The 25,868-nt window shown below is 40.7% G+C and overlaps 1 protein-coding gene across 2 annotated transcripts; it reads left to right on the top strand.

Annotated features, from left to right (window-relative positions):
- The first annotated feature begins 8,026 nt into the window (after positions 1-8,026).
- On the top strand, positions 8,027-20,710 carry cav2 (caveolin 2). Of its 2 annotated transcripts, none has more exons than XM_032548241.1 (3): positions 8,027-8,315; positions 9,825-10,015; positions 17,219-20,710. In XM_032548241.1, the coding sequence occupies exons 1-3, from the start codon at positions 8,166-8,168 to the stop codon at positions 17,367-17,369; spliced, it is 492 nt and encodes a 163-aa protein (XP_032404132.1). In that variant the 5' UTR covers positions 8,027-8,165; the 3' UTR covers positions 17,370-20,710. The 2 variants fall into 2 exon arrangements, with proteins under 2 accessions (XP_032404132.1, XP_032404141.1); XM_032548250.1 differs by having other exon boundaries at positions 8,038-8,315; positions 9,828-10,015.
- The last annotated feature ends 5,158 nt before the right edge of the window (positions 20,711-25,868 follow it).

Raw genomic sequence — 25,868 nt, 5'->3', positions numbered from 1 at the left:
AAAGTTTGGACACACCTTCTAATTCAATGGGTTTTCTTTATTTTCATGACTATTTATAAAGCAAGAAATCCCACTTATTAACCTGACAGGGCACAGCTATGAATGAAAACCATTTCAGGTGACTACCTCTTGAAGCTCATCAATAAAATGCAGAGTGTGTGCAAAGCAGTAATCACAGCTAAAGGTTGCTACTTTGAAGAAACTAGAATATAAGGGCTATTTTCAGTTGTTTTACACTTTTTTGTTTAGTGCATATTTCCACATGTGTTATTCATAGTTTTGATGCCTTCAGTGTGAATCTACAATGTCAATAGTCATGAAAATAAAGGAAACTCATTGAATTAAAAGGTGTGTCCAAACTTTTGGTCTGTACTGTGTGTATATATATATATATATATATATATATATATATATATATATATATATATATATATATATATATATATACTGTAAATATATACTGTATATATATATATATATATATATATATATATATATATATATATATATATATACTGTCTATACAGTATATATATATATATATGTATATATATATTTATATATACAATATATATATATATGTATATAAATATTTATATATACAGTACAGACCAAAAGTTTGGTCCAGAGATGTCCATTTTTAAATTGCTCCACTCTGCTAAAAATGTTCAGCCTTTGGTTTATATTAAGCAACTCCATCGCATTTCAACATGCATGCAGCAGGGTTGCATTAGCGTAGATCTTTTGTACCGATTAACAAATTTGAATGCATCTTTTGGATGCAACGGGAATTCGAGCTAAAGTCATAAACATCAAGTTTGTTTCAAGCTATTGCCTTCTTCAGCTATCTTTAACTAACAAATAACATTTTTTATCTTCTCTTTCCACAATCTCAACTTATCATATTACTTTTTTCTGCGTCAATAAAAAAATGGCGTAATTTGACCTTCAGTTTTCTAAAAGCCAAGTAATATTTAAATGCTACAAGTGCAAATAAGTTATTCAATTACTAAATGTAAATCACCTACACCTAAATCTCTAAATACAATTGAACATTCTTTAATATTTTAATTTAATTGTCATGTACTTTTTTTTTTCTTAAGCGACACTGTATATGTCATACACATATAAGGTGTGATTATTTTTGCATTACCTTGTTTGGAGATGGATGTGGCTCCTGAACACGGACCGGTGCACTGACTTAACTAAACAACTACGGTCTTATTTACTGTTAAAAAATGAGCCCAGAAAGTAGGTGCATTATCCACGCACAAATTTACCGAGAGTCGTTCACAAACGCGAAACTGAGCTGGCAGAAATGAATACACACACAACACATGCATACACTAAACAGAGGAGCTCAGACAAACATCGCACGGATGAAGATAAATATAGCACAGAGCGTAGATTCTGCATGTGTGCACTCTCGCTCCAAAACAGGAAAAAAGACATCTATCTTCACCAGCTCTGTGGTCTCCAAGGCAACCACCTTCAATCAAATCAAGTCATCCTAAATAAATGTGACCTGTTGCGTGTTGAGAGCATAGACTTGAAAATGCTTCACCAGTATATTGGACCGAGACTCATTTATCAAATATTTACACATAGAGTATATCAAAAATGAACCAAATCCAGTTTAAACTCTACAAAACTATCATGATGTAAACATTTAAAGGGACAGTACGTAAAATTGACTTCTGTTTCTTCATAACATGTAATAATCTTATTCCCTCATCAAAAACACACCTGAAGTGTTGCTTTGATTCTTTCATGTATGTTTGAGAAATCCTTTAATCTCCCACGGCAACCATTCAGCTGTGCAAAACTCATTGGTGTACCTAGCACCTCCTTGAGTTTCCAAGCCGAGCTTCAATATCACATAGCAGCGTTCCCCACTCTCTCACTGAGATCCTTCAGACTAGTCAGCAGCAATTAGCAAACACCTGTTGGAACTGCACATCTGCTGATCTCATTGTACGAGCTCCCTCTCAGGGAAACACTGGTAAAACGTTGCTAGAGGAGCCATGCTGTAATGACTTCCTGAAGGCGGAGTTCCAGAAAGAGCAGGAGTTTTTAAAGAGACACACGCCCAAATTAAGTGTGTTAAATTAGGAACTCAATTTTCTTTTAAGTCATATTTGATATATATCACCTTTTTATAACAACTGAAGTTAACATAGTTACTTGATTATGCTAGAAAATGGCACTAAAAGCATGAAAATGTGTAATACTGCTCCTTTAAAAACTATTTTTTGATGTGTCTTTGCTTCACTTGGATGTTCAATAAAAAAATTTAATCTGCTCTGGAACACTTTAACAATGCCCCACCATATTACATGATGATCAAATGTGGTTTCTTTTTTCTTAAACTATTATTGCAAGATCTATGGAAGTGTATTTAAACATCAGTGATTATATCATTTTAATATCTCACATGGAATAAATATCAGCCAGCCTTATGTCTTCCTGATCAATTTCCTCCTTACTCCTGTTCCATGTTGTTCTGTCTTTGTTTCTCTTTCAACCTGTTGTATGATTTAATCTGAGATAAGAACACATTTCAATAATCTAAGTGGAGAGGTGCAAAAATACATTGTGTGACCCCATTACACTTTTATCTTCCGTTACACATCTATACACACGGATATGTATGCATTCATATTTTCACCCTCTGTTTATCATGAGGTGATCTTCATTTCAAATCTCCAAGACATATGAGAGTTCTTTGGGTGTAAAACGAAATCCCTTTGTGCTGGGAGTGCATTGATAGCATTGTTCCTTCTGGAAACCATCGACAAACAAACATTTGTTCCCCTTGAAGTCAGCGGAAGCACTCGGCTTTTGGACGCTTGTCTCCAGGGAATGTTGACCTGGAAGTTCAGAAGCTATTTGACCTTTTGTTAAACATTAACCTGAAGAATGGAGACGCTGGCTGGTCAGCTGTTTGAGCTGGCTGTTGAAGTCTTCATTCTATTAGTGTGAACACAAAGACAGGAAAAAACATGGAAACAACAGAAAACAAACAAACTGTTATTCGTACATTTAAAAAGATTTTGACGTCATTATTAACTTTGACAATTTTTATTTGCGAGTAAATGTGAACAAACCGCTTTGATGTAGAGATGGGGAAAAAAAAACACCACCAAAAAGATCAACAGTTTAGTCACATTGATCTTTGCTTCATCAGAAATTGTTCCACAGAGAAGTGCATTTGTGAAAAATTCTGAAAATTGACAGGACAACCTGAAGTGGAGAGCAGTAAAACAGGAGAAAGGGCTGGTTACTGGTTACCAGTTTCATTTGGAGTCACACCATAGATCTCTGCAGAATAACAAACCCAATTTTTCAGATTCATGTCGAAGAACCTGTAAGATCTGCTGGTTGCTCAGTGACTAAGCTAGCTGTGACTAGCACAACAAGCTAATAATGTATTCTTTGCATGTTGTTCTTTTCATTGTGGCAATACTGTATACTGTTACTGATCATATGAAGGAGATGATTTACAAAGAATTATCAGAACTGAACACATACTTTTTAAAATCTTTTATCACAATTTCATATCGAAGGCAGCCATGTTGGATTTTGAGCTTGTGGTGGGAGAGAAATATCTGACTTTGGCACTTGGAATTCCAACTTCCAGGAGAGCATTCTGTTTATTTTTCTAACTTCAAACTTGGAAACCTGCAAGAAAAAACTGAACAGATGTTTGGGTGTCTGATACCTTCTGGGATCTCCCTGTGAAGGTTCCTTGAATGCGTCCCACTAGGAGGAGTTCTGGAGTCCAGCTCTCCCTCTACCTCTAGACAAGGTCAACATAAGGCTTCTTTACCACACAGGATACTTTTTATTACTTTTTACAAGTTACTGATTATCTCAAATATTCAACATTGTTGGAATGTTCTTATCTCCCACAGCTGAAAGCTGTTTTGTCTAAAACAACAGCCCTTTTTTTCCTTTTACCTATTTGTGCACCAAATCATTAGTTCTAAACATTTGTTGAAAAAACCCTATCATAGATCATGAGACAGAGATCATGAGTGATGAGATCACTCATATCACTCTTTGTTTTAAGATAAGATAAGGCTCAGCTCAAGTTATCGTCTTCAGCTCTGCTCCTCTGGCCTGAGGTGTAACAGCCACCTGTGATTATAAAAGTCAAATTAATGGTGCTTTATGTGAAACTCACGATCTGCTCCAGTAGCTGTGTGAGTGCATGGATTTTCATATAACATTGTATGCAAAATGTATCTCTTATCGCAGCACAACGATCATAGCAGCAGAACAGAGTCAACTCAGTCAGGAACCTCTTCCTGAGCTCCGTGGATCAGACGAACAGAGAGCAGTGTATTTAGTTAGGCTGGGATTCATGGCTGTATGTTTATCTCGAAACAAGTGCCATCACTAATAGTGTTGGTCTAAAAATATCTCCCACTTTGGGGTTTTTAAAGTCAGCTCACCACTCACTAGTTCATATAAAATATGCAAAATGTCTAGAATAACCAGTCATGCAGCAATATTCCTTATTTGGAGTGTGAATTATGTGTGAGTGTGAAAGTGGGAAACAGAGGACTCTGTTATTAACAAGTGAAATGTTCGCGTTAGAAAGTCAAAAAGGAAGATGGGGAACATTGCTCTCATCAGAAGCTTGTGGTTTGCTCTGAGCCTCAGTTAAGTCTCAGAATGACAGCACTTGTTTAAGATGCCCTTTGTAGTTAACGCTGACATGACGGGTTTCTCATCAAGCGCCAGCAGCCATTTCTAGTGTGAGAACGGGTCATGGCTCCTGGTCTCTCATCTAACCATATCAGTGGTATTGAAGCCAAGTGCAATAACTATCTCTGCTGAGCTTCGTGTCAACACTGTCCTCCCTCCCACCCTGCCCCTCCCAGGCCAGCCACACCGTGTCCTCTGTCCCAGTCGTCCACTGTGTTTTAATCCCTGGGGATTGTGGTGGGTTATTGTCGCTCCTCAAATGCTCAGCATCTGTTGGCCATGCCATGTTTCTGCTCTCTCCCATGGCCTACTTTTTCCTTTTGTGTCTCGACAGCGTTTCTATGGCCTGGTGTCTAAACAAAGAGAGGTGTGGTTTACATCCTAGGATGCAGGATGCCGAACCTGCTGCATCAACAAATGAGATGCAAAGTGCAGGCTGTTGGTTAGACAAAACATTTGTGGAGCCTGAAGGGAAAATTAACTCCAATGACTCTGGACCTAGCTAATAACCCAGGCCCTTGTTCTACGCTTTGCTTCGTAGGGAGCGTCTGTAACCTCGACTGTTGAGAAGCGTGGACTCTGCTGAAGTTTTGAACAACTGATCTGATTTGTCCCTAATGCTAGTGTTTGCCGTGATTGTGAAGGTAGCCATGCCAAAGAGTTTACCAGAAATTGCGTCCAGCATAAACAAATCATCATCCACGGCGATAAGAGAAGTATTGAACTGAACGGCATCTTTTGCCAGCAATAAAATGTCTTAAACATTCCTCTTGGTCTCACTTGAATTGGTCAATATTTGGATATTTGACCAACATGGATTTGTTCACTTCCTCTGGTGCCATTGCCAGAAAATTGACATCATCATTCTCAACTCCTCCTTCCCGGCTGAAATTCATCCTGAGAAATTGAGGTCAATGCGAGAAATCCCCGATGGAGGTCTGCAAGGAGATGAGAATTGAGTGGAATTGCTTGGGAAGGCAAAGACCAGACTACTCTAGAGCAGCGGCCCCTGAGTCCGATGCTGTTGTTGGGGGGGGGGGCGCGCCCCGATGTTGGTTTGTTACTCATTCTGCTGCAAGTTGGCTCAATATTGACGCGCAAGACGTAACCGGTAAAACCAGTTTAGGATTTTCAAAATAAAACATCCGGAAGTAGTTCATTATTTCTTGTGCGGCCCGGTACTAATTGGTCCGCGGACCGCCCGGTGGTTGGGGACCACTGCTCTAGAGCATCAGTGAAGGTTTTATTTTAGGGGCGATCATGACACTTGTTCCTTGCTGTTAAAGCATTGTCTGTTGTAACAGGTTTGCTAAAGCTGCAGTTGCTCCAACATTTTATTTTCTTTCATTATTCCAGCTAAGACGGCTCTGGGTCACTTTGAACCTTTTATAAATGTGGTACAAATTAGTTGAATCCCTTCCAACTCGTATTTCCTGCCAGGACACAAATCACTTCTGTTCTTCTCTTACGTTATGTTCTTATTAGTTTACTTTCCTTGGTAGTTGACAAGTTGAAAAGTAGACATAACCTTAACAATTCTTAAATTCCTTTCATAATTAAACTGGAAAGTATTTTCTAATATATATATGTATATATATATTACACACAATTTCTTCTGACTGGTTCTGAATACAAACATGGTGATTTTCATGAAATATGATAGGTCATGACTTCTGATCAAATTACTCTGAGCTCTAGTACTACTAGTAGTAGATAATATTTATCAACATGACATAACCGCATTTCATTACTTTTCAGGCAAATAAAGAATAAAACATATTCTTAACTGTAAGTTTGAAAATAGATGACTCCTTGTATGTTTCCAAAAATTCAAGAAATAGTTCCTATTTGTATTTGTAATCACTTTTGGCACATAATTCCTTGTAATTTCTCAGTAAACAAAAGACTAACCCAGTCTGTGAAGTGGATTAATGAAACATATTGTCTTGACTACATAGCCATACTTTATTATTATCTTATGTTGATAACTTTTCATCTTCACAAACAAAAGCATGTTGTTGTGATGTCAGCCCTACCTTTAGAAAACCTTTTCATGTCCATGTGATTTATCAGCTATAGAAAATGTTTTCCCTTTAGACCAACTCACAAAGTTGGTTGATGAAAACATAATAGAGCTGTAAATCCATTCAGATAGAGAATGAAAAGTTGAATGTGTGGTGAATAAAATCACTGACCATATTGTATTCCTTTGAACCAAACATAATAATACCCAAGACTTAGGAGTTATTTGTGTTTAGGGTTTGATGTTTTATGGTGGAATGATTTTATGGAAACTGATATTTTCAACTGCAAAAAAGAGTACATTATAAAAACACATAGATGTAACTGTACATAGTTTGAATTTAAATCATGCAAATAACAACATTCAACCTCAGGTAAATTCTAATCCAGTTTACAACAAATCCTGATCCCTTTGATTTGAAGAAGTGTTGTAGATCAATTACTGTTCTTCCGTGAGGAGTTATAGGAAGGATAATCTGTTTATATTTGTTGCATTGTTTTATGACATGTCCTGTCTGATAAGAGCGGCACTTTGAGTTATCTGATATTCTGTGATACCAATACTACCTTATATTGATATAAAAATGCAATATATCAAATTTGACTCAAAAGAAACTTGACTTTGTAATTCAACTCCTTGAAATTGGGCTTCTGTCTCTTTAAGGAAGCCCTGCTCTTTCCAATGTTCCACCATCAAGAAGTCATCACAACATGGCTCCTTTATTAACTCGTTAACAGCGTTTTTATCAGCGTTGCACTAGAAGTAGCTCCTATAATGAGCTCAGGTGATGCTCAGTTTCAGCAGTTGTTTGCTAATTGCTGCTGGCTAGTCTGAAGGAGCTGAGGTGAACTGCTGTGTGAGGCAGGCATTCAGTACCCTGGAAACTGCAGCTTTGAGGAGGAGCTTCACCTTGAAGGTGGGGCTAGGTCCAACCAGGTGTTTTGCACAGCTGGGTGGTTGCCATGGGAGATTAAATGATTTCTCAGACATGCCTGAAAGAATCAAAGCAACACTTCAGGAATGTTTTTGATCAGGGAACAAAATTATAACATGATGTAAAGCTCAAAACAGTCAATTTTACATAATACTGACCCTTTAAAAAGGAGTTCCAACGTGGGGTCGCCTCTGATCTCACTATGTCTTTATGAAATCACTCTTCAGAAAAATCAATATTTCAACTGTAAAAATAGTTTTAAAAACATTTTAAAAGAACTTGGTTTTAAGTAGCATTTTTGTGCAACCGAAATGGACCTTAGAGGATGTGTGTTTCAACATAACTGGAGGTCTGTTGTCTGCTGCACAGAGCGACTCTCATCACCGAGCTGCGGCTCCCCGCCGCGCTGCTTTCCCTGCAGGGCGGGGTGGCGCTCAGTCCGGCGCACTCTGCCGCCCTCAGCGCACCGTCTGTCCGCCTCTGTCTCGACACGACATGGGTGTGGAGAAGGAAAAGCTGGACACCAGCATAATTATGGACGAGGACGAGTACAACCTGTCCATAGAGCCCATTCTGATGAAGAAAGGGAAGGTGTACTCGGAGGCGCCGGATCGGGATCCAAACGAGATCAACACGCATCTGAAGGTAAAGTCTGCGCGCGCGCACGGAGACTCTGAAAGTGAAAACGTCCGAGGCGACGTCAACGTTTCTACACTTTGATTAATGACTCATATTATTACTTCACTGTGAGCGTTTTGTTGTTATGGTCGTCATTGTGAGGATGGTCATCAGTTCCATGAATACCTGGAAGTCGCTGCCTGCGCGTGCATCCATCATCTCTAAACTATTTCCGGCCTGGAGGTTTTTGTTGCTCGTTTTTCAAGGTTAATCGCTTGGCGCTTTGGCTTTTGTCAGAGAAACCTGAGTGTATGCGGGATCCCACTTCAGTAATCCAATATCAAAACAAACTAAAGCACTGCATAAAACAAAAATGCATTGCATACGTAGTGACATAAGTTTAGTTTTTTTATTTGTTTTTTTTTTTTACTTTAAACGCAGATAATTCAGGTTATACAAAATTGCATTATTATTATGAACATTATTTTTTACACAGAAATATCAGCCTAATAAAAATTTTGTCTGTGTACTGTACAATATTTGCAGTCAGTATTTGTCCAGCCTGTGAGCCTTTTTAGGAATGAAGGAAATCCAGTCAAATCCACTGATAAACCATCTATGGAAGTGTGGGCAGCTGCCGAGTGGAAATCAGCATCTCTGTAAAGTCTGATGGAACAAGAACACATGATCTTCTCTAACTTTTCCTAGCAGATGGCTGCTACTTTGGACCTTTTTCTTTCCACTAAACTTTCCACTTAACAGCAAAACAGAAAAGGCAACTTCTTTTTCAGCTACTTTAGTGCACTACACCATTTTTGGAAGGAGAATCAATGGACAACCATTAAGTCAATGATGTTCTTCATGATTTATATACATTTTTTATGGCTCTTATTAAATATTCTAGTATTCAGTAAAACCTAATTTTGAACTTTAATTAGCTATGAGCAATAATTCTCAAAATTAACAGAAGTTATTTAATTCAATTTCAGTTCAATTCAAAAATACTTCATTAATTCCACATTTAGTGAAAGTATATAGTTGGCTCTGGTCACTTATCCTTGCAGGGTCCGGTAGTGGCTGGTGCCTGTCTTCAGAGGTTGGTGGGCAGTGTACAGTCTCCATTTCTGAAAAAATACTGAAATAATTTCCTAGAATAAATCGATTTGTTCTGTCGTTGTTTTGTTTTTGCGCTGATTCTACTGTCGGTCGACTGGTCTCTCTAAATTCTTTGTCCTGTCCACCTTTATGTTGTGGTGTGTTGGACTGCCCAGGCTGTAGCGAACACTTCATGTAGTGATCAGTCAGTAGCTGTGTTTGCATTGAAATCACAAACATTTATTTGGCTAATGGAAACATGTCAATTTGGGGGAAAAAAACAACAAGAAAACAAATTTATATTCCATTTGAAATTATTTGACACAGCAACAACATTTAGACATGTATAGTAATATTGGAGGCCCCAGCTGGTTTTTTTAGCGCTCTGAACAGGTGTTTGGTTGCTTCTGACTTGGGCCGGCTCTGATCGTGGTGTCTCAGCAGGTGGGTTTCGAGGACGTGATCGGCGAGCCGAGCTCCGCCCACAGCTTCGACAGAGTTTGGATCGGGAGCCATGCCACCTTCGAGCTGGTCAAGTTCTTCTTCTACCGGCTGCTGACCACCCTGCTGGCCGTTCCCATGGCCTTCACACTGGGGCTGCTCTTCGGAGTGCTGAGCTGCGTCCATGTCTGGTGAGGACACGTCCCCCGTCTCATTACGCTCCTTCTCCAGGTCTCACATCAGAGACAGAAAACAAAGATTAAATCCCAACAACAGCTTGGAGTTTCCACCCTAAAGACGTAAAGCCGAAATACATTTATTGTGTATTATACATTATTATAATGTATAATAATGTATATTATACATTATTCAAGAGGTTCATAACTCTCAACTTCACGCATGAAGACTTAATGGAAAATGGTTTTAAATACACATACAAGCACTGCCTGGAAACTTTGGAGGAATGTTGAACTCCACTGGTAGCTCAAAAAAAAGCAACTAAAAAAATAAAGCCCTGTTTGCTCCAGCAGACAGACGGCTTTTCAGCAGCAATTAAAGTCCATTTTTCAGACCAGAGTGGAACTTTCTTAGTTTGCTCGTGGAGCAGAGCAGAGAAACTTCAGCACAATGTCAGAGGAATTCATCAGAGGGACGATGAGCTGCTACCAGAGCCCAGAGCAGATTAAATAATCCAGACTGAGTTTTATGAAACTTTCCATCTAGATCCAGGGAAGATGCTGTAGAAAAGCTGATATGATTTTGTTTTTGTCTGATTTATTTTGACTGAACTTGTGACGTGAAATCTGGATATTACTATTAGAATGTTTGATAACCAACAACGGGGCCGAATCCAGAGAAATCTAATGCGATTGTTTTTTTTTGTTTTTTTAAAGACGTTTTCTAACGACCAGAGTTAAGATTTAATCAACATTTGACTTATAATTTTTGAGTCTTTTTTATAGATATGTTTATTAATTTTTTGTTTAATAACAACAACATAACAGAACAAAAGCTCAGCAGTGCAGTCCAGAGGAGACAAAAAGAAAAGATAAGATAAGATAGGAGGCATACACACTTCCATCATTATATAATGATGTCTAAACATTTAGAAATGCTCGAGACAAGATGGTGGACACGTGTCCTTCAGCATAGTCCAAGAAGGGCTTCCATATGCGTCCAAAATTGTCAGTCTTTGAGTGGACGAGGCATGTTAGAAAGTCTAAAGGGATATATTCCAAAATAATCTTCTTCCACCCAAAAATAGTAGGAGACTTATTAGAAATTCATTGTAACAAAATATTCTTTTGAGCACAGAAAATTAGGACATTATACAACTTAATCTTGCTTTGATTTTGGATATGTTTATTTGGTAGACCAAGGAGAAGAGACACTGGATCAAGATCAATATTAGTTTGATTAGTTTTGATCATTTTCCTAGTCTCAACCAGAATAGATTCCCAGTATATCTGGATCTTGGGGCATGACCAAAGACAGTGTGTGAGGCTACCTTCATGTATTTTGCATTTAGGGCACAGCGAAGAGGACCCCGGTTTAAACATAGACATCCGGTTTAGGGCCAAGTGAGCAAAATGTAGTAATTTAAGTTGCAATGCCCAGGAGCGATGACAAGTAGTCATTTTTCTGGCAGAGCTCCAAATACTGCTCCACATTTCATCAGTAATCTGGATATTCAGCTCTCCTCCACAGGTCTGGGCCAGAGTTGATAAGTGACATTAATGTTTTGTAGCACATACTGAGTAGTTCCGAAAAACAGTTTTTCAAAGCCCGAAACCTCAGTGTCCCTGAATGGAGTTGTTTCTTTTTTAACAAAGTCTCTTAGCTGGAAGAAAGGAAGAGGATATTTTTCCTACTCCAAAGGCTTCCACAACTTGATTAAAAGACATGAGGATCATCTCCTTAAAAAGACAGCCCAAAGAGGAAACACCTTTAGCCACCCATCCCCCAAAACCTGCATCTAACATACCCGGAGGAAAGTCAGGGTTCTGGACAAAGGGTGTAAATGGAAATTGCTTCCTTATCCAAGTACGTGTGTTTCATCTCCCTGATGAAGACACACACAGGTAAACGAACCCAAAAGAGAAGGTCCATCACATATCCATCGTTGCTGCGCACCACTAAAAATCACAAGAAAGTACAGCTGAGCAGATCAGATTGAAATGAGTCATAATCATAATTACTCACATCACTTGTCCTTATGTGTGAAGAGGACAAGAAAAAGAATCAGAACATACTTAGAGATCAGACCCCTGACACCGTCCGGTCCAGAGCGTTTGCCTCCATGATCTTCCTCTGGCGTCATTTCAGCCTAAACTGTCCATAAACTCCATTGCTTTATCCGACGAAATAAAAAATCTTTGCTTCCCCATCCTCTCCTTGGGCTGCCACCTTATCTTGGTGGAGGGGTTTGAGTGCCCCAATGATCCTAGGAGCTATGCTGTCTGGGGCTTCATGCCCCTGGTAGGGTCACCCAAGGCAGACAGGTCCTAGGTGAGGGACCAGACAAAGCACAGCCCGAAGACCCCAATGATGAACGGCACCATTGGACTTCGTGTTCCCTCACCCGGACGCCGGTCACCGGGGACCCACTCTGGAGCCAGGCCTGGAGGGGGGGCATGATGGCAAGCGCCTGGTGGCCGGGCTTTTACCCATGGAGCCCGGCCAGGCTCAGCCCGAAGAGGAGACGTAGGACCCCCCGTCCCATGGGCCCACCACCCGTGAGAGGGCCCAAGGGGGTCGGGTGCATTGTGTGATGGGTGGCGGCCGAGGGAGGGGACCCTGGCGGTCTGATCCTCGGTTGCAGAAGCTGGCTCTTGGGACGTGGAATGTCACCTCTCTGGTGGGGAAGGAGCCGTAGCTAGTGTGTGAGGTCGAGAGGTTCCGGCTAGAAATAGTCGGTCTCACCTCGACGCATGGCTCTGGTTCTGGAAACAGTCTCCTTGAGAGGGGCTGGACATACTTCCACTCTGGAGTTGCCCAAGGTGTGAGGCGTCGGGCAGGAGTGGGAATACTTATTGCTCCCCATCTTGGAGCCTGTACGTTGGGGTTTACCCCGGTGGTGAATGAGAGGGTAGGCTCCCTCCGCCTACGGGTGGGGGGACGGGTCCTGACTGTCGTTTGTGCTTAAGGGCCGAATGACAGTTCAGATTACCCACCCTTTTTGGAGTCCTTAGAGGGGGTACTGGAGAGTGCTCCTGCTGGGGACTCCCTTGTTCTGCTGGGGGACTTCAACACTCACGTGGGCAATGACAGTGAGACCTGGAGGGGCGTGGTTGGGAGGAACGGCCCCCCCGATCTGAACTTGAGTGGTGTTCTGTTGTTGGACTTCTGTGCTCGTCATGGATTGTCCATTACAAACACCATGTTCAAGCATAAGGGTGTCCATATGTGCACTTGGCACCAGGACACCCTAGGCCGCAGTTCGATGATCGACTTTGTCATCGTTTCATCGGATCTGCGGCCGTATGTCTTGGACACTCGGGTGAAGAGAGGTGCGGAGCTGTCCACTGACAACTACCTGGTGGTGAGTTGGCTCTGGTGGTGGGGGAGGAAGCCGGTCAGGCCTGGCAGGCCCAAACGTGTTGTGAGGGTCTGCTGGGAACGTCTGGCGGAATCCCCTGTGAGACGGAGCTTTAACTCACATCTCCGGCAAAACTTCGAACACGTCCCGGGGGAGATGGGGGACATGGAGTCTGAGTGGACCATGTTCCGTGCCTCCATTGTCAAGGCGGCCGATTGGAGCTGTGGCCGCAAGGTTGTCGGTGCCTGTCGCAGCGGGAACCCTCAAACCCGTTGGTGGACACCTACGGTGAGGGATGCCGTCAGGCTGAAGAAGGAGTCCTATCAGGCATTTTAGGCCTGTGGGACTCCGGAAGCAGCTGATGGGTACCGGCGGGCGAAGCAGCATGCAGCTCGGGTGGTTGCTGAGGCAAAAACTCGGGCGTGGGAGGAGTTTGGAGAGGCCATGGAGAAAGACTTCCATACGGCTTCGAGGCGATTTTGGTCCACCATCCGGCGTCTCGGGGGGGGGGGGAGGAAGCAGTACGGCACCACAACACTGTTTATAGTGGGGATGGTGTGCTGCTGACCTCTACTCGGGACGTTGTGGGCCGGTGGGCAGAGTACTTCGAAGACCTCCTCAATCCCACCAGCATGCCTTCCATTGAGGAAGCTGAGCCTGGGGACTCTGGGTTGGGCTCTCCAATCTCTGGGGACGAGGTCGCCGAGGTGGTTAAAAAGCTCCTCGGTGGCAAGGCCCCGGGGGTGGATGAGATCCTCCCTGAGTTCCATAAGGCTCTGGATGCTGTAGGGTTGTGTTGGCTGATGCGACTCTGCAATATCGCATGGACATCGGCGGCAGTTCCCCTGGATTGGCAGAGTGGGGTGGTGGTCCCCCTATTCAAAAAGGGGTACCGGAGGGTGTGCTCCAATTATAGAGGGGTCACACTCTTAAGCCTCCCTGGCAAGGTCTATTCAGGGGTCCTGGAGAGGAGGGTCCGTTGGATCGTCGAACCTTGGATTCAGGAAGAGCAGTGTGGTTTTCGTCCTGGTTGTGGAACACTGGACCAGCTCTACACCCTCGGCAGGGTCCTGGAGGGTGCATGGGAGTTCGCCCAACCAGTCTACATGTGTTTTGTGGACTTGGAGAAGGCGTTCGACCGTGTCCCTCGGGGAGCCCTGTAGGGGGTTCTCCGGGAGTATGGGGTACCGGGCCATTTGATACGGGCTGTTAGGTCCCTGTATGACCGGTGTCAGAGTCTGGTCCGCATTGCCGGCAATAAGTCGGGCTCGTTTCCGGTGAGAGTTGGACTCCGCAGACTCCGCCTTTGTCACTGATTCTGTTCATCACTTTCATTGACAGAATTTCTAGGTGCAGCCAGGGTGTTGAGGGGATCCGATTTGGTGGCCTTAGAATCTCATCTCTGCTTTTTGCAGACGATGTGGTCCTTTTTGCTTCATCAGGTCGTGATCTGCAGCTCTCGCTGGAGCGGTTCGCAGTCGAGTGTGAAGCGGCCGGGATGAGGATCAGTGCCTCCAAATCCGAGGCCATGGTCTTGAGCAGGAAAAGGGTAGAGTGCCTTCTCCGGGTCAAGGGGGGTGTCCTGCCCCAAGTGGAGGAGTTCAAGTATCTCGGGATCTTGTTCACGGATGGGGGAAGAAGGGACTGGGAGATATCGACAGGCGGATTGGCGCAGCATCTGCCGTCAAGCGGGCGCTGTACCGGTCCGTCGTGGTGAAGAGAGAGCTGAGCCAAAAAGCGAAGCTCTCGATTTACCGGTCGATCTACGTTCCCACCCTCATCTATGGTCATGAGCTTTGGGTCATGACCGAAAGAACGAGATCGCCGATACAAGCGGCCGTAGGGTGTCCAGGCTCTCCCTTAGAGATAGGGTGAGAAGCTCAATCATCCGGGAGGGACTCAGAGTAGAGCCGCTGCTCCTTCACATCGAGAGGAGCCAGTTGAGGTGGCTCGGGCATCTGGTCAGGATGCCTCCTGGACGCCTCCCTGGTGAGGTGTTCCGGGCACGTCCCACCGGGAGGAGGCCCCAAGAAAACCCAGGAGATGCTGGAGGGACTATGTCTCTCGTCTGGCCTGGGAACGCCTCGGGATTCCCCCGGAAGAGCTGGAAGAAGTGGCCGGGGAGAGGGAAGTCTGGGCCTCCCTTCTGAAGCTGCTACTCCCGCGACCCGACCCCAGATAAGCAGAAGAAGATGGATGGATGGATGGATGGATGGATGCTTCCCCATCGTACACAATCCTTAACCTGGCCAGGTAAAGAAGGGAGCACTGGATGCCTGCCTCCCGCAACCATCGCTTTACCGCATCGAATCCTTTCCGCCTGCGCATGGTGTCTGCCGAAGAATTCTGGAAGAACATGATCTCAGAGTTCTGATACATCAGGGGCTGGTTTCCGCTCCCCGCACGCCGAGCGGCTTCGAGTATCTGCTGTTGATCTCAGTAGTTATGAAATCTGATCAGCACCGGTCTTGGTCTCTGTAGGCCCGGGCTGTGGAGCCAGTGTCTGTTGCGTCCTCTTGAGCTTGATCCGGCCGCTCTTGGTCTTGTAGAAATTCGGGTAGCCATTTTTCAAATAATTTTAGGGCTCTATCAGCCTCTATCCCTTCTTTTGAACCGAGCACCCGAATGTTCTTTCTCCTGCCTCTATTTTCAATGTCACCAATTCGTTGTGTCATCGTGAGGCCCTCTTTCTCCAACTTTTTTATGCGGGCCATAGCCTGGTAGGCTTATCTCTGTGGCCTGGCTCTTAAGCATTTCAGTCAGAGTGTCTACTTTCTGGGAGATAACTGATGAAATGTTCCCAGTGATTTCCTCAATAACTTGGCGAAGAGCAGGATCGAGTGTGGTGGCCCCACCAGCCGCTGGCAGCTTAGCAGCTAGCTTCGTGTTAGCCATGCTACCTGTGCCAGCCAGTTGGGACTCTACTTCGCAGGTCTTGTTGGTTTTCTTTAGGATTTGGGGCGGCATTGTGCTGGAGTGAGACAGAAGAGCGTTTATCAGCGTTGTATTACCACATTTAGTTGAAAAGTCTTAGTAAGAGAGTGGTATTCTGCTCAAATATAAAATATATAGTGCGCAGCTCAACGAAGTTGACCACTTGCTACGCCGCCATCCTAAAAAGCCCTTTTGAGTCTTTTAATGAATCCGGTTGCTTCCATGTAAACAAGCCATCTCTCACAGAGCAAACATAGTTTAAAACATGGTGGAAATTTAACGTCTACATTTTAGATGATATATAAAAAAATCACAGCTGGAATTTCATCTTACAGAGACTGAGAGGATAACTTGAGGAAATGGCTGTATGGCATGGTAATCTGTCATTTTATAGGTTTCTTTTCTTAAATAGCTTACTTTTGATGCAACTATTAGGGATGGAGAGACCAGACTGTTAAACACTAATGAATTATAAACCAATCATTATTATTATTATTTTTAAAATATGAAATCATCGCCGATCAGCTTCCAGGTTGTTCTTCTCCAGCACTTCTCCAGCAGAATATGAAAGCCAGATGAAAAGTTTTTTTTTTTTAATTTTGACTTTAATATTATGACTTAAGTAAGTTAGAATATTATTACAATAAAGTTGTGATGCTACTAGAATAAAGACAAAATATTACCAGAAAAAAGTTTCAAAATTACTTGAAAAAAGTTGTGTTAATAATAACTTGTATTATTGCGACTTTATTGTCGTCCAACTTTATTCTTCAAATGCTTTGAGTTTATTTTCATATTATAGCAACTTTTCTTCCTTCTACTGTTATGACTTTTTTGCTGTACAACTTTATTCTCGTATCAGTGGGAGTTTTTTCTCATTTTATTTCGACTTCATGAGATTTTATTCTTTTTGTCTGTGCAGGCTGGTGATGCCAGTGGTCCAGAGCTTCATGATGCTCCTGCCTTCAGCGCAGAAAATATGGAGGAGTCTGACGGACATTTTCATAGCTCCGCTGTTCCAGAGTCTGGGGAAATGTTTGTCCTCCATTCAGATTCAAACCCCAGAGAACTGAAGCAGACATCTGCTTTAACTCTTCCCTGAGTTGGAAAAAGTTACAAAAGGGCGAGGGAGACGTGAGCTCTTAAAAAGTTTAATATAAGATACAGAAAGACGTGTGCAAAATAAAAGACAATCATCGGGAAAAAGAGGTTTAGAGCATGACCACAAAACCTCATCTTGCTTTAGCAGACTCCATTGTAGGAGAGAGAGAAGCTTCTGTAGCATTTACTTGGGTTTTATAACAAATTGTTCTGGTTGTTGATTCCTCTGAAGTGGATTTGGGTGGAGTATTGATGACTAGCTAGTAAAGGAATATTTCCTGTTTTAATGAAGATTGTCTCAAAAAGTTGCTGTCATCATGTGACTTTGTTAGCGGCGATCCCGAGCCTCAGACATGAAGTCGTGTGCTTTAGGCTGCAGGTTGGTGCTAAATTTGAGTCTTATTTTGAAGTGAGGAAGGAAGTTGTTTTGGAGTTGGTTTTCTTGTTGCGTTGATGGAGTTGACTGTTAAAGATTGTTGAACTAACAACATTCTGCTTCAATAGTAGTAAAAAAAAAAAAACAAGTTTCCACCATCTTAGCATTGTGTGTCAGCCTTCGATGTCTGTAAAGTTAACCGTTGTCAGCCATTTGCATCAAATTTTAGAGCTTCCAGAGCTGAAGGGCTATTTCTGAGTTTCTTTGTGAGTCCGTACTGCATTTGGTGAAATATTTACCAAGATGGTCACAATTGTCAAGATGTCATGATGGACAAGCTAACTGTTAGCTGCTACTGACGCTAAAGTTAGCTTTTTTACCGAGCCTCTGCTGTGTCATCTTTAGTTCAGATCTAAAATACTCAGGAAGATCAAACCTGAATGCCGTATTCAACACTAAACAGATTTTTATATATATATATTTTTTTGCAATACCAGGTTGATGGAAGCTTTTTTATTGAAGAACCACAAAAACAATATTTTTATTACGTTTTCGGTGAGATGTAGTCATCAAATTTGAACTGGGATGTTTTACACTTATTGGAAATAATTTAAAAACTCTCTTACTTATTCTTACATTCATAAGAACCCAAGTCTTAACAATTGGACTTAGAGTTACACTCCCGGTAGTTGATCTAGTTTTCTTTGGATTCAGCCGACAGCTAATCATTTCTGATTAATGTTCAGGTGAATTTTACTGAAGCATTTGAGGAGAAAAATTATCCTGACTGTTGTAGTTATCTGACAATATTTACAAATGAACAACAATTATGTGAGATTGTCCGGGACTAGATGACAGTCTTACCTGCTTACTGTAGATGATATTGACTGCTTTGGAATGCTTCAGAAAACTCAATATTCCAAAAATATATTGACTAAGGTTCAGACAGGGCAGATGTATCTTAAGTAATCAGGAACACATCCACAGTTTGTGTTTTTTATGGGTAATAATCATTCATGTTCGATATGACATGGACCTTTTGAGAACCATCGAATACTGACCAAAAATCATTCTTGTCATTCCATTTCTGTTCAAGCTTAAAGAATCAGTTAAGACTAACTTCCTGACATGTTAGTAGATGTAATTTTTCTGCTCTGTAAACATATGTAAGTTATATATATTGCAAACTATTCAACTATAAGCTAAATGTAGTGAGCTGAAAGAGAAAATGCATTATATTGCAGAAGTCTATCTAGCTATTAAAAGCTAAAATGCAGCATTTGCACATTTGCAGGCATTTACTAACATATCTACTGTGATGAATTTACATGACATTGACCTTAATGCTGGGCATCTACTGTATTTTATTATTTTAAAATGCCAGAATATGCTGGAGCTCTTCTGGGAAGGAGACATGCTGTGTTCCTGAATGACACACATCTGCAGAAGTGAACCTCTGTGAGATTGAGGCGTTTTCTGTCTGTGACTGAGACTCTGGTTCAGGCAAAACAAACTGCAGCTGCAAATCGAAAGGCATCCAGGAATGATTTCATATGTTTTAGTGTTTGCAACCGTTTGGGGAAATTTAAGTTGTAAAACTGCTCTTTCTGTTTTTCCTGTTGATGGTCTGAAAAGAACTGGTGACACAATAACAGACCTGGAAGCCAACGTCTTATGTTGTCCTGATGCCAAAAATACACAATTTTGCAATTGCTATTTTTCCATACATTAAGAAATTAAATTAAAATCACATGTAAATAAGCTAATTCACCTGGTAAGTCATTAAAAAAATCATGGCAATGACGGACATGAGAAGTATTCATAATTCATCCATGGCACTAGCTCTCCTTCCACTTCCTGTTGACTTCTTCTTTGTAGTTTCCATCAGTAGTAATAGCCGGCTGTTGATCATGTGACTCGCATGATGCGAAAAAAGTGTTTCCATCGCAGTTTTGTGAAATACGTTTATTTCTGTATGGTTGAAAAATATGGGAGAGTGTTAGGAACACTGAAAAAGAAAGAAAAATTATTCTGACTTTAATCTGAAAAAAAGATCTGAGAATCTGAAAGACACTTTCCTCAACGAAAGTCAGAATTATTATTTTTTTCTTCCAGTGGCCCTCTTTCTCTTCTGTAGAAAAACCATCACATCCGAGTGCAAAAACTTTTTATTGAAAAGTGAGAGGGTTCCACCCCCCCCCCCCCCCCCCCAAATTGACGCATCTCCATTTTCCAAATTTATTTTTGAATTTTCAATTTGCACAATTTTATGGTTGATGGAAATGCAGTTATTGATATTCCTCTGAATTAATGTAAAACTTTGCTTTGATGTTCTTTTTACAACACGTTAATATGCAGTTTGAAATTTTGACGCTTAAGTGAAGAGACAGCTAAAATCAACGTTGCTTAAAGCGTTTCTACATGGATGAATTCCTATTAGAACTTATCTGGACTGCAGATCTAATGATCAAGGTGAAAAGGTGAGAGAACTTTGGCAAACTTTACTTTGGCAAACACATTCGTTCTGTTTGCCAACGTAAAAATTGGATTAAGTACAACACAGCAGTTCAGACTGAGGAGACTTTGAATACTGTCAGGTTTGTATACGATTCAGTACCACATATGGAAGTGGCTCAGATGTCATTTTTTGGGGGTCTCTTTGGGATCAGAACTGGGCAAAAAAAAATTATTTTTGAATGCAGACATGTATTTCCAGATAAAGTTCTATGATGATCTGGGCAGACAGGTGAAGGCTTTTATTTTCTTTTCCACAGTGACACTACAGAGCAGCTATGCATGTAGACGTGAAAATAACAAATCCAACTCAGTTCTCACATTATTTATTTGCTTTCTGACTTGATTTACTGTTATGATGGAAACTGAAGGACACCATGTGTAAGTTATCTAAAATAAAGATTCATTTTCCCCTTGAGGAAACAGTTGTGTGAGATTTCTCGTTATTTAGTTGCAGGAGATGAGATGGTTGAGTTATGCGACTGCCAGAAAGTTCTCATAAATCATCTTCACTCATATTGCCTAAGACACTTTCCTCAACAAATCTGAGCTGTGTGTTAATGACACATCACCCGAGGCTCCACTGTCAGACCTGCAGGTCTGCACAGCATTTGTAACTCAACTTGGGTTGCTATGGGAACCTGTCCTCAGCTGAAGGAATTTGTGATGAACAGCACTCCTGGTACAAAAAATGTCTGCCGTCATGTTCCTTGTGCTACTTCATCCAGATCAGATCAAAGTTATCGCAGTAACAAATACAGCAGTGTGAAATACACCGTGTGCCGCCTGCAGGCCGACGGCTCACCAAGTCAGGACTGCACCAACATAAATTGTCACCTTCTTCAATTTTGGAATGAAAATCAGGGGTGAAGTAGGGCTGAGAGAGAAACCTGCTCACTCTGCAGCTTTTATTTGACTCCTCTACAGCCAAAACAAAGTCTCAGCTTTTATTTAAAAAAATCTGTTGCTCTTTAGAATTGTTTAGGGAAGTTCAAAAGGTGCTTAATGTACTGTATTTAGTGATTCCCAAATACAGCTGTGGAAGAAATGAAGAGACTACAGCAAAATTACCACTTTCTCTGATTTTACTTTTTATAGGTTTGTTTGAGTAAAATGAACATTTTGTTTTATTCTATAAACTACTGAAATTCCAAGCAAAACTTTAGTATTTTTTTGCAGAAAATGAGAAATGGTCAAAATAACAAAAAAGATGCAGTGCTTTCAGACTTATAATAATGCAAAGAAAACAAGTTCATTCATTAAGAAACAACAATATTAATATTTCAACTCAGGAAGAGTTCAGAAATCAATATTTGGTGGAATAACCAGCAGGGTTTTAATGAGGGTCAGTGCAGTGAAAAAAATAAATTCTGCTGCTTTTCCAAAGGAGGCGACTTTGTACAGCGAGCACTTAGTGCCTAAAGCTAAAATATAGCCAATAAGATAATCAATAACATAATCAATATGATGTCATCCGTTTGTGTTCCAGCAGGATTTCAATGTTTTTTTGTTGTTTCATGAATATTCATAATCACTATGATGTTTCATATATATATAATCCCGTACACTGTACACTCTATTACCACTGTACAGCATGGAACACCATTAAACCCTCACTGGCCACTTTATTAGGTACACCTCTCAACAGAAATAGCAGGTTAACCAATCACAAGGCTCGATTTATGTAGCTAGATGTAGAGGAGAAAACTTGGATTTCCTGTCAAACGCCACGGCAACAGTTTGTAACACGACTGCTGCGCTCATTATTCTGTCACTGACGGTTTCTGGTTTCTTCTTGCAAATCAAATCATTTGCATATCCATATTTGGTTTGCATATGAACATAATCAGACTCTGGTTGGATCATCCATTCTTCTCAGAGTTTCTCATGCGTTCAAATACCTGCTACTGTCATTCAGGAGATTCTTGCAGAAGTTCCAGTTCATGAAGTTCATGTTGCTTGCATCACATTTGAAGTTGACTATATTTTAAAGTTGCCATGACTACTTGTGAAAACTCTCCTCATTGGTCTGACATTCCCCCTACCCCCCCTGGTCTGTTCCTGGATTGTGTTTTTTTTTTCTCCTGTTTGATTGCTTAGGATTCCTCAAAGTTTTCTGACTCCTGCAGCAACATAACATAACATAATTGGTTGAGGTCAATGAGCACACACTGACCACACACTCTGTAAACCACAATAAGTGAATTTCACTAAATATTCAATATTCATGCAAACTTGTTGCCTCAAAAAAAAAAGAGTTTTCAAAACTTAAAAATGTTAGTATGTGCAAACTATATATCTGAAGTTTATTCTGCTTAGATGATTTGAGTAAGCTGTAATGACGCATTAGAACACACAACTCTACTGTAAAACCTCATTATTTCTGCTTACTTGAAAAAAATATTTGTAAACATGTTGTCTCAACATTTTTAGCTTAATTTCATGTCCGTAACTTAAATGAACTTAATAAATGGAGTATGTTGTAACTTCTTAAACACCCAAAGCCTAAAACTATTTGTATAAAAATGAAACTGCATCCCTGAAATATGTCCTACTTTTTATTTGTTTCTTTGATCAAACTTTGACAGAAAACATAGAAAGCAGTTTTCAGTAAAACTAATAAAATTATATGTCAAGCTGCAGCCTAAGTCAGAGTGAGGTGGTCATGACAGTGAACATATAACTGACTCTTGGTGCAGCTCCATGTATGCAAACCTAAATACCAATAAACATCTAATAAGAGCTTCACTGCTAGGAAATTCTCCATGAACTGGCTTTGGAGTCTACCTTTTCACCTTAAAACTATATTTTGTGACAAATAAAAAAGCAGTTTTATTACTTGCTGCTGGTGGTGGCACAGTGCATTATGGGATATGCTGTTGGCCAATTAAATACTTCACTTTTCTGCATTAGTTTAATGTAAATAGATGAACTTATCAAGCATTTTTTTAAGCCAAAAGTTCACACCACTTGGTTAAGATCAGTCCAAACAGTAAGTTGATGAGAATTAAGTCATGTTCAGTTGAAACCTTTCATTAAACAAAACGTTTTGTTTTACAGTGCAGATCTCGAAGCCATAAAGGCTCCTCTAATAAGAGCGTTGTTCTGACCCTAATCCAGAAACACTCAGCTGTTTCAGGGCAGGTTTGTTGCTGCTCTGAGTGACATTTACACGTTCTGTCAGAAACTAAAACTGCTGCCATGAAGCTTCCCACAGATTATCAACTCAATCTCTTTGGTGCTGTAGGGGACAGACGCCTGGGGACAATTCACACAAGCTGCACTTCATAATGTTTTTGAACCTTAGCATGCAGAGCTCACCTGCAACAGTCAGCGCCTGTCACTCAGCAATCAGCTGGATTGCTCAGAGTAAGGTAGAGTATCTTTATGGGAAAGTTAATGTACCGTAGTTTCTTCTTTGGAGGTTTTTTTTTTATCTGTTCTGTATAAGGGGCCGTTTAATACAAAAACTATGTTTTGTCTGTCACACACTACTAAAGACTCATACACACACAATACTAATGCCTTACTCCAGCCTTAGAGCCAGAGTAAGGCGTTAGAGCACTAAGTGAACCTCCGAGCGTTTGAGGAGGGAGCGGTAGAGAACGGCTGGCCGAAATTAGCGTTCATAAATCGGATCAACCTTGAGCTAAACGCCGTTTACACCGTGGAGCGCCAATATCCAACTTAAAGCTAACGTCACTGTGGTATCAACGCATGCGCAATCTAATCTCCAAATTATGCTCCAATCTTCCGTGACAGCTCTCACACGAGTCTCTCACACAGAAAAAGTCAAGTCTCACCCCATTCATTCATTCATTCATTCATTCATTCATTCATTCATTCATTCATTCATTCATTCATTCAGCCTAGTGTTAGTTCACACATATACATTTTTGACCTATCATTCAAAATAGTATGTCTGTATGTTTTGTGTGTGTGTGATATTTTAGTAGTGTATCTGTGCAATCTTAGTCTTTTATGTAAGCGTGTGAGAAAGAAAAATTGTATGCGTGTGACATTTTAATAGTATATATGTGCAATTTTAATATTTTGTGTGTATGAGTCTTTAGTAGTGTGTGAGAAACAAAACATAGTTTTTGTCCTAAACGGCCCTTCATAGTTCTGAGCCACAACCACCAAAGAGGGAATAAAATGTAGGTGGGAATGTTTCTCTGAGTTTTGCTCAAAGGGCAAAAGCACAAAAGAAACAGAGGAATAAATCAAAAATGAATAACTGGAATTTTTCTTTTTATGCTGCATTCAGTAGTAAAATCAGTCATGTTGCAACAGATGCAAAAAAAAATCCCAGTTGGTGCAATGACTGGTTACACTTTAAAAGGGACACATTAACACAGTGATGTAATAAAGTAACATCATATCGGTGTGCATGATGTTACTGTAGCCGTTTTTGGACACACAAATCTTCAAATGTTTGAATTTGAGGCACGCTACCGTCTCTCTGCTGCTTTCACATGCATGTCACCATGAGTGGAATCCCTTTATTAATCAGCAGAGTTTTATATTATTTAGTTTAATGCCTAACATGTGCAACACATGCCTGTTTTATGTGTTGCACACATAACAGCTTCATCTATGTGGAGGAAAGATTTGTGTTTATCAGAGATTTTTGGGCATTCTTTCAGAAGTGTATTTGTGAGGTCACACACTGTTGCTGGATGAGAAGGTCTGACTTTCAGCCTCCGCTCTAATTCATCCCAATGTGAGAGGAAGACTTTGTTTAGGCCAGACAGGGTTTTCCACACTAAAAAAAAAAACTTGTCCATGTCTCCTTGGATATTTGTGTGTTTTCTAGTAAGCGGTCATGTTGGGTAAGACTGCAATCAATTAATTGCACGATTTATTGAAATAAACTCAATAATTGCCATTGTGATGAATAACATCTTCTGAAAAACAATCAATTTTATATTGTCCATGGTTTTTGTTTCTGTTTTTTTTTTTTATTGTTTTTGGTTGTGTTTTATTTTTAATATTTAAAGTATCTTCCAGTTACAGTGTGTCATGTCCTTCAAAAACATTTTATACTACTATCAAAATATTTCTTAAAAATTGTCTCAAAACAACCATATCATCTAGTTACATTTGTTCTTTCTTCTTTGAAGTTACATGTATTGGATAGAATATCCATTTACTCAGGTAAGAGTAGGAATAGTTCACAAAAGTATAATGCATAAAAATACACATATATGTACTTAAAAAAAAAAAGTTGCTCAAGTAAACACAACGAAGTAAAATGTAGCTGGTTTCCACACACTGGCCAATCTTTTAGCAAAATAATTCATGAATTCCTCCATTCATTTCATATTTAATGTGCAGAAGAAGACGCACCTCTGGAGCAGCCAAGCTGTCGGTCACTGAAGCTTCAGCGACAGGATACTGTTCATCCTGACTGGTTCTACAAACATGCTGTAGAGTTTTCAGTGAGTACAGTCTGTCTTATGTATATTTTGAGTTGATTTCACCAACAATAAAACTTCGAAAACAACATTCCTTTCAGGCCTTTCAACAATTATTCAGTGTTCTGACTCACATAAACCAGCCAAACTGTTTTCTGAAGGAT

The sequence above is a fragment of the Xiphophorus hellerii genome, chromosome 2, assembly GCF_003331165.1.
Source record: "Xiphophorus hellerii strain 12219 chromosome 2, Xiphophorus_hellerii-4.1, whole genome shotgun sequence".
Lineage (NCBI taxonomy): Eukaryota > Metazoa > Chordata > Actinopteri > Cyprinodontiformes > Poeciliidae > Xiphophorus > Xiphophorus hellerii.
Note: the sequence above shows the minus strand (reverse complement) of the source record. Positions and strands in the feature narration are given on the sequence as shown.

Bases quoted from the DNA above. Each gene is read 5' to 3' on its own strand.
- cav2 (XM_032548241.1), top strand. From the start codon at position 8,166: ATGGGTGTGGAGAAGGAAAAGCTGGACACCAGCATAATTATGGACGAG. The intron at 8,316-9,824 runs GTAAAGTCTGCG...GTGGTGTCTCAG, and splicing joins AGATCAACACGCATCTGAAG to CAGGTGGGTTTCGAGGACGT. The intron at 10,016-17,218 runs GTGAGGACACGT...TTGTCTGTGCAG, and splicing joins CTGAGCTGCGTCCATGTCTG to GCTGGTGATGCCAGTGGTCC.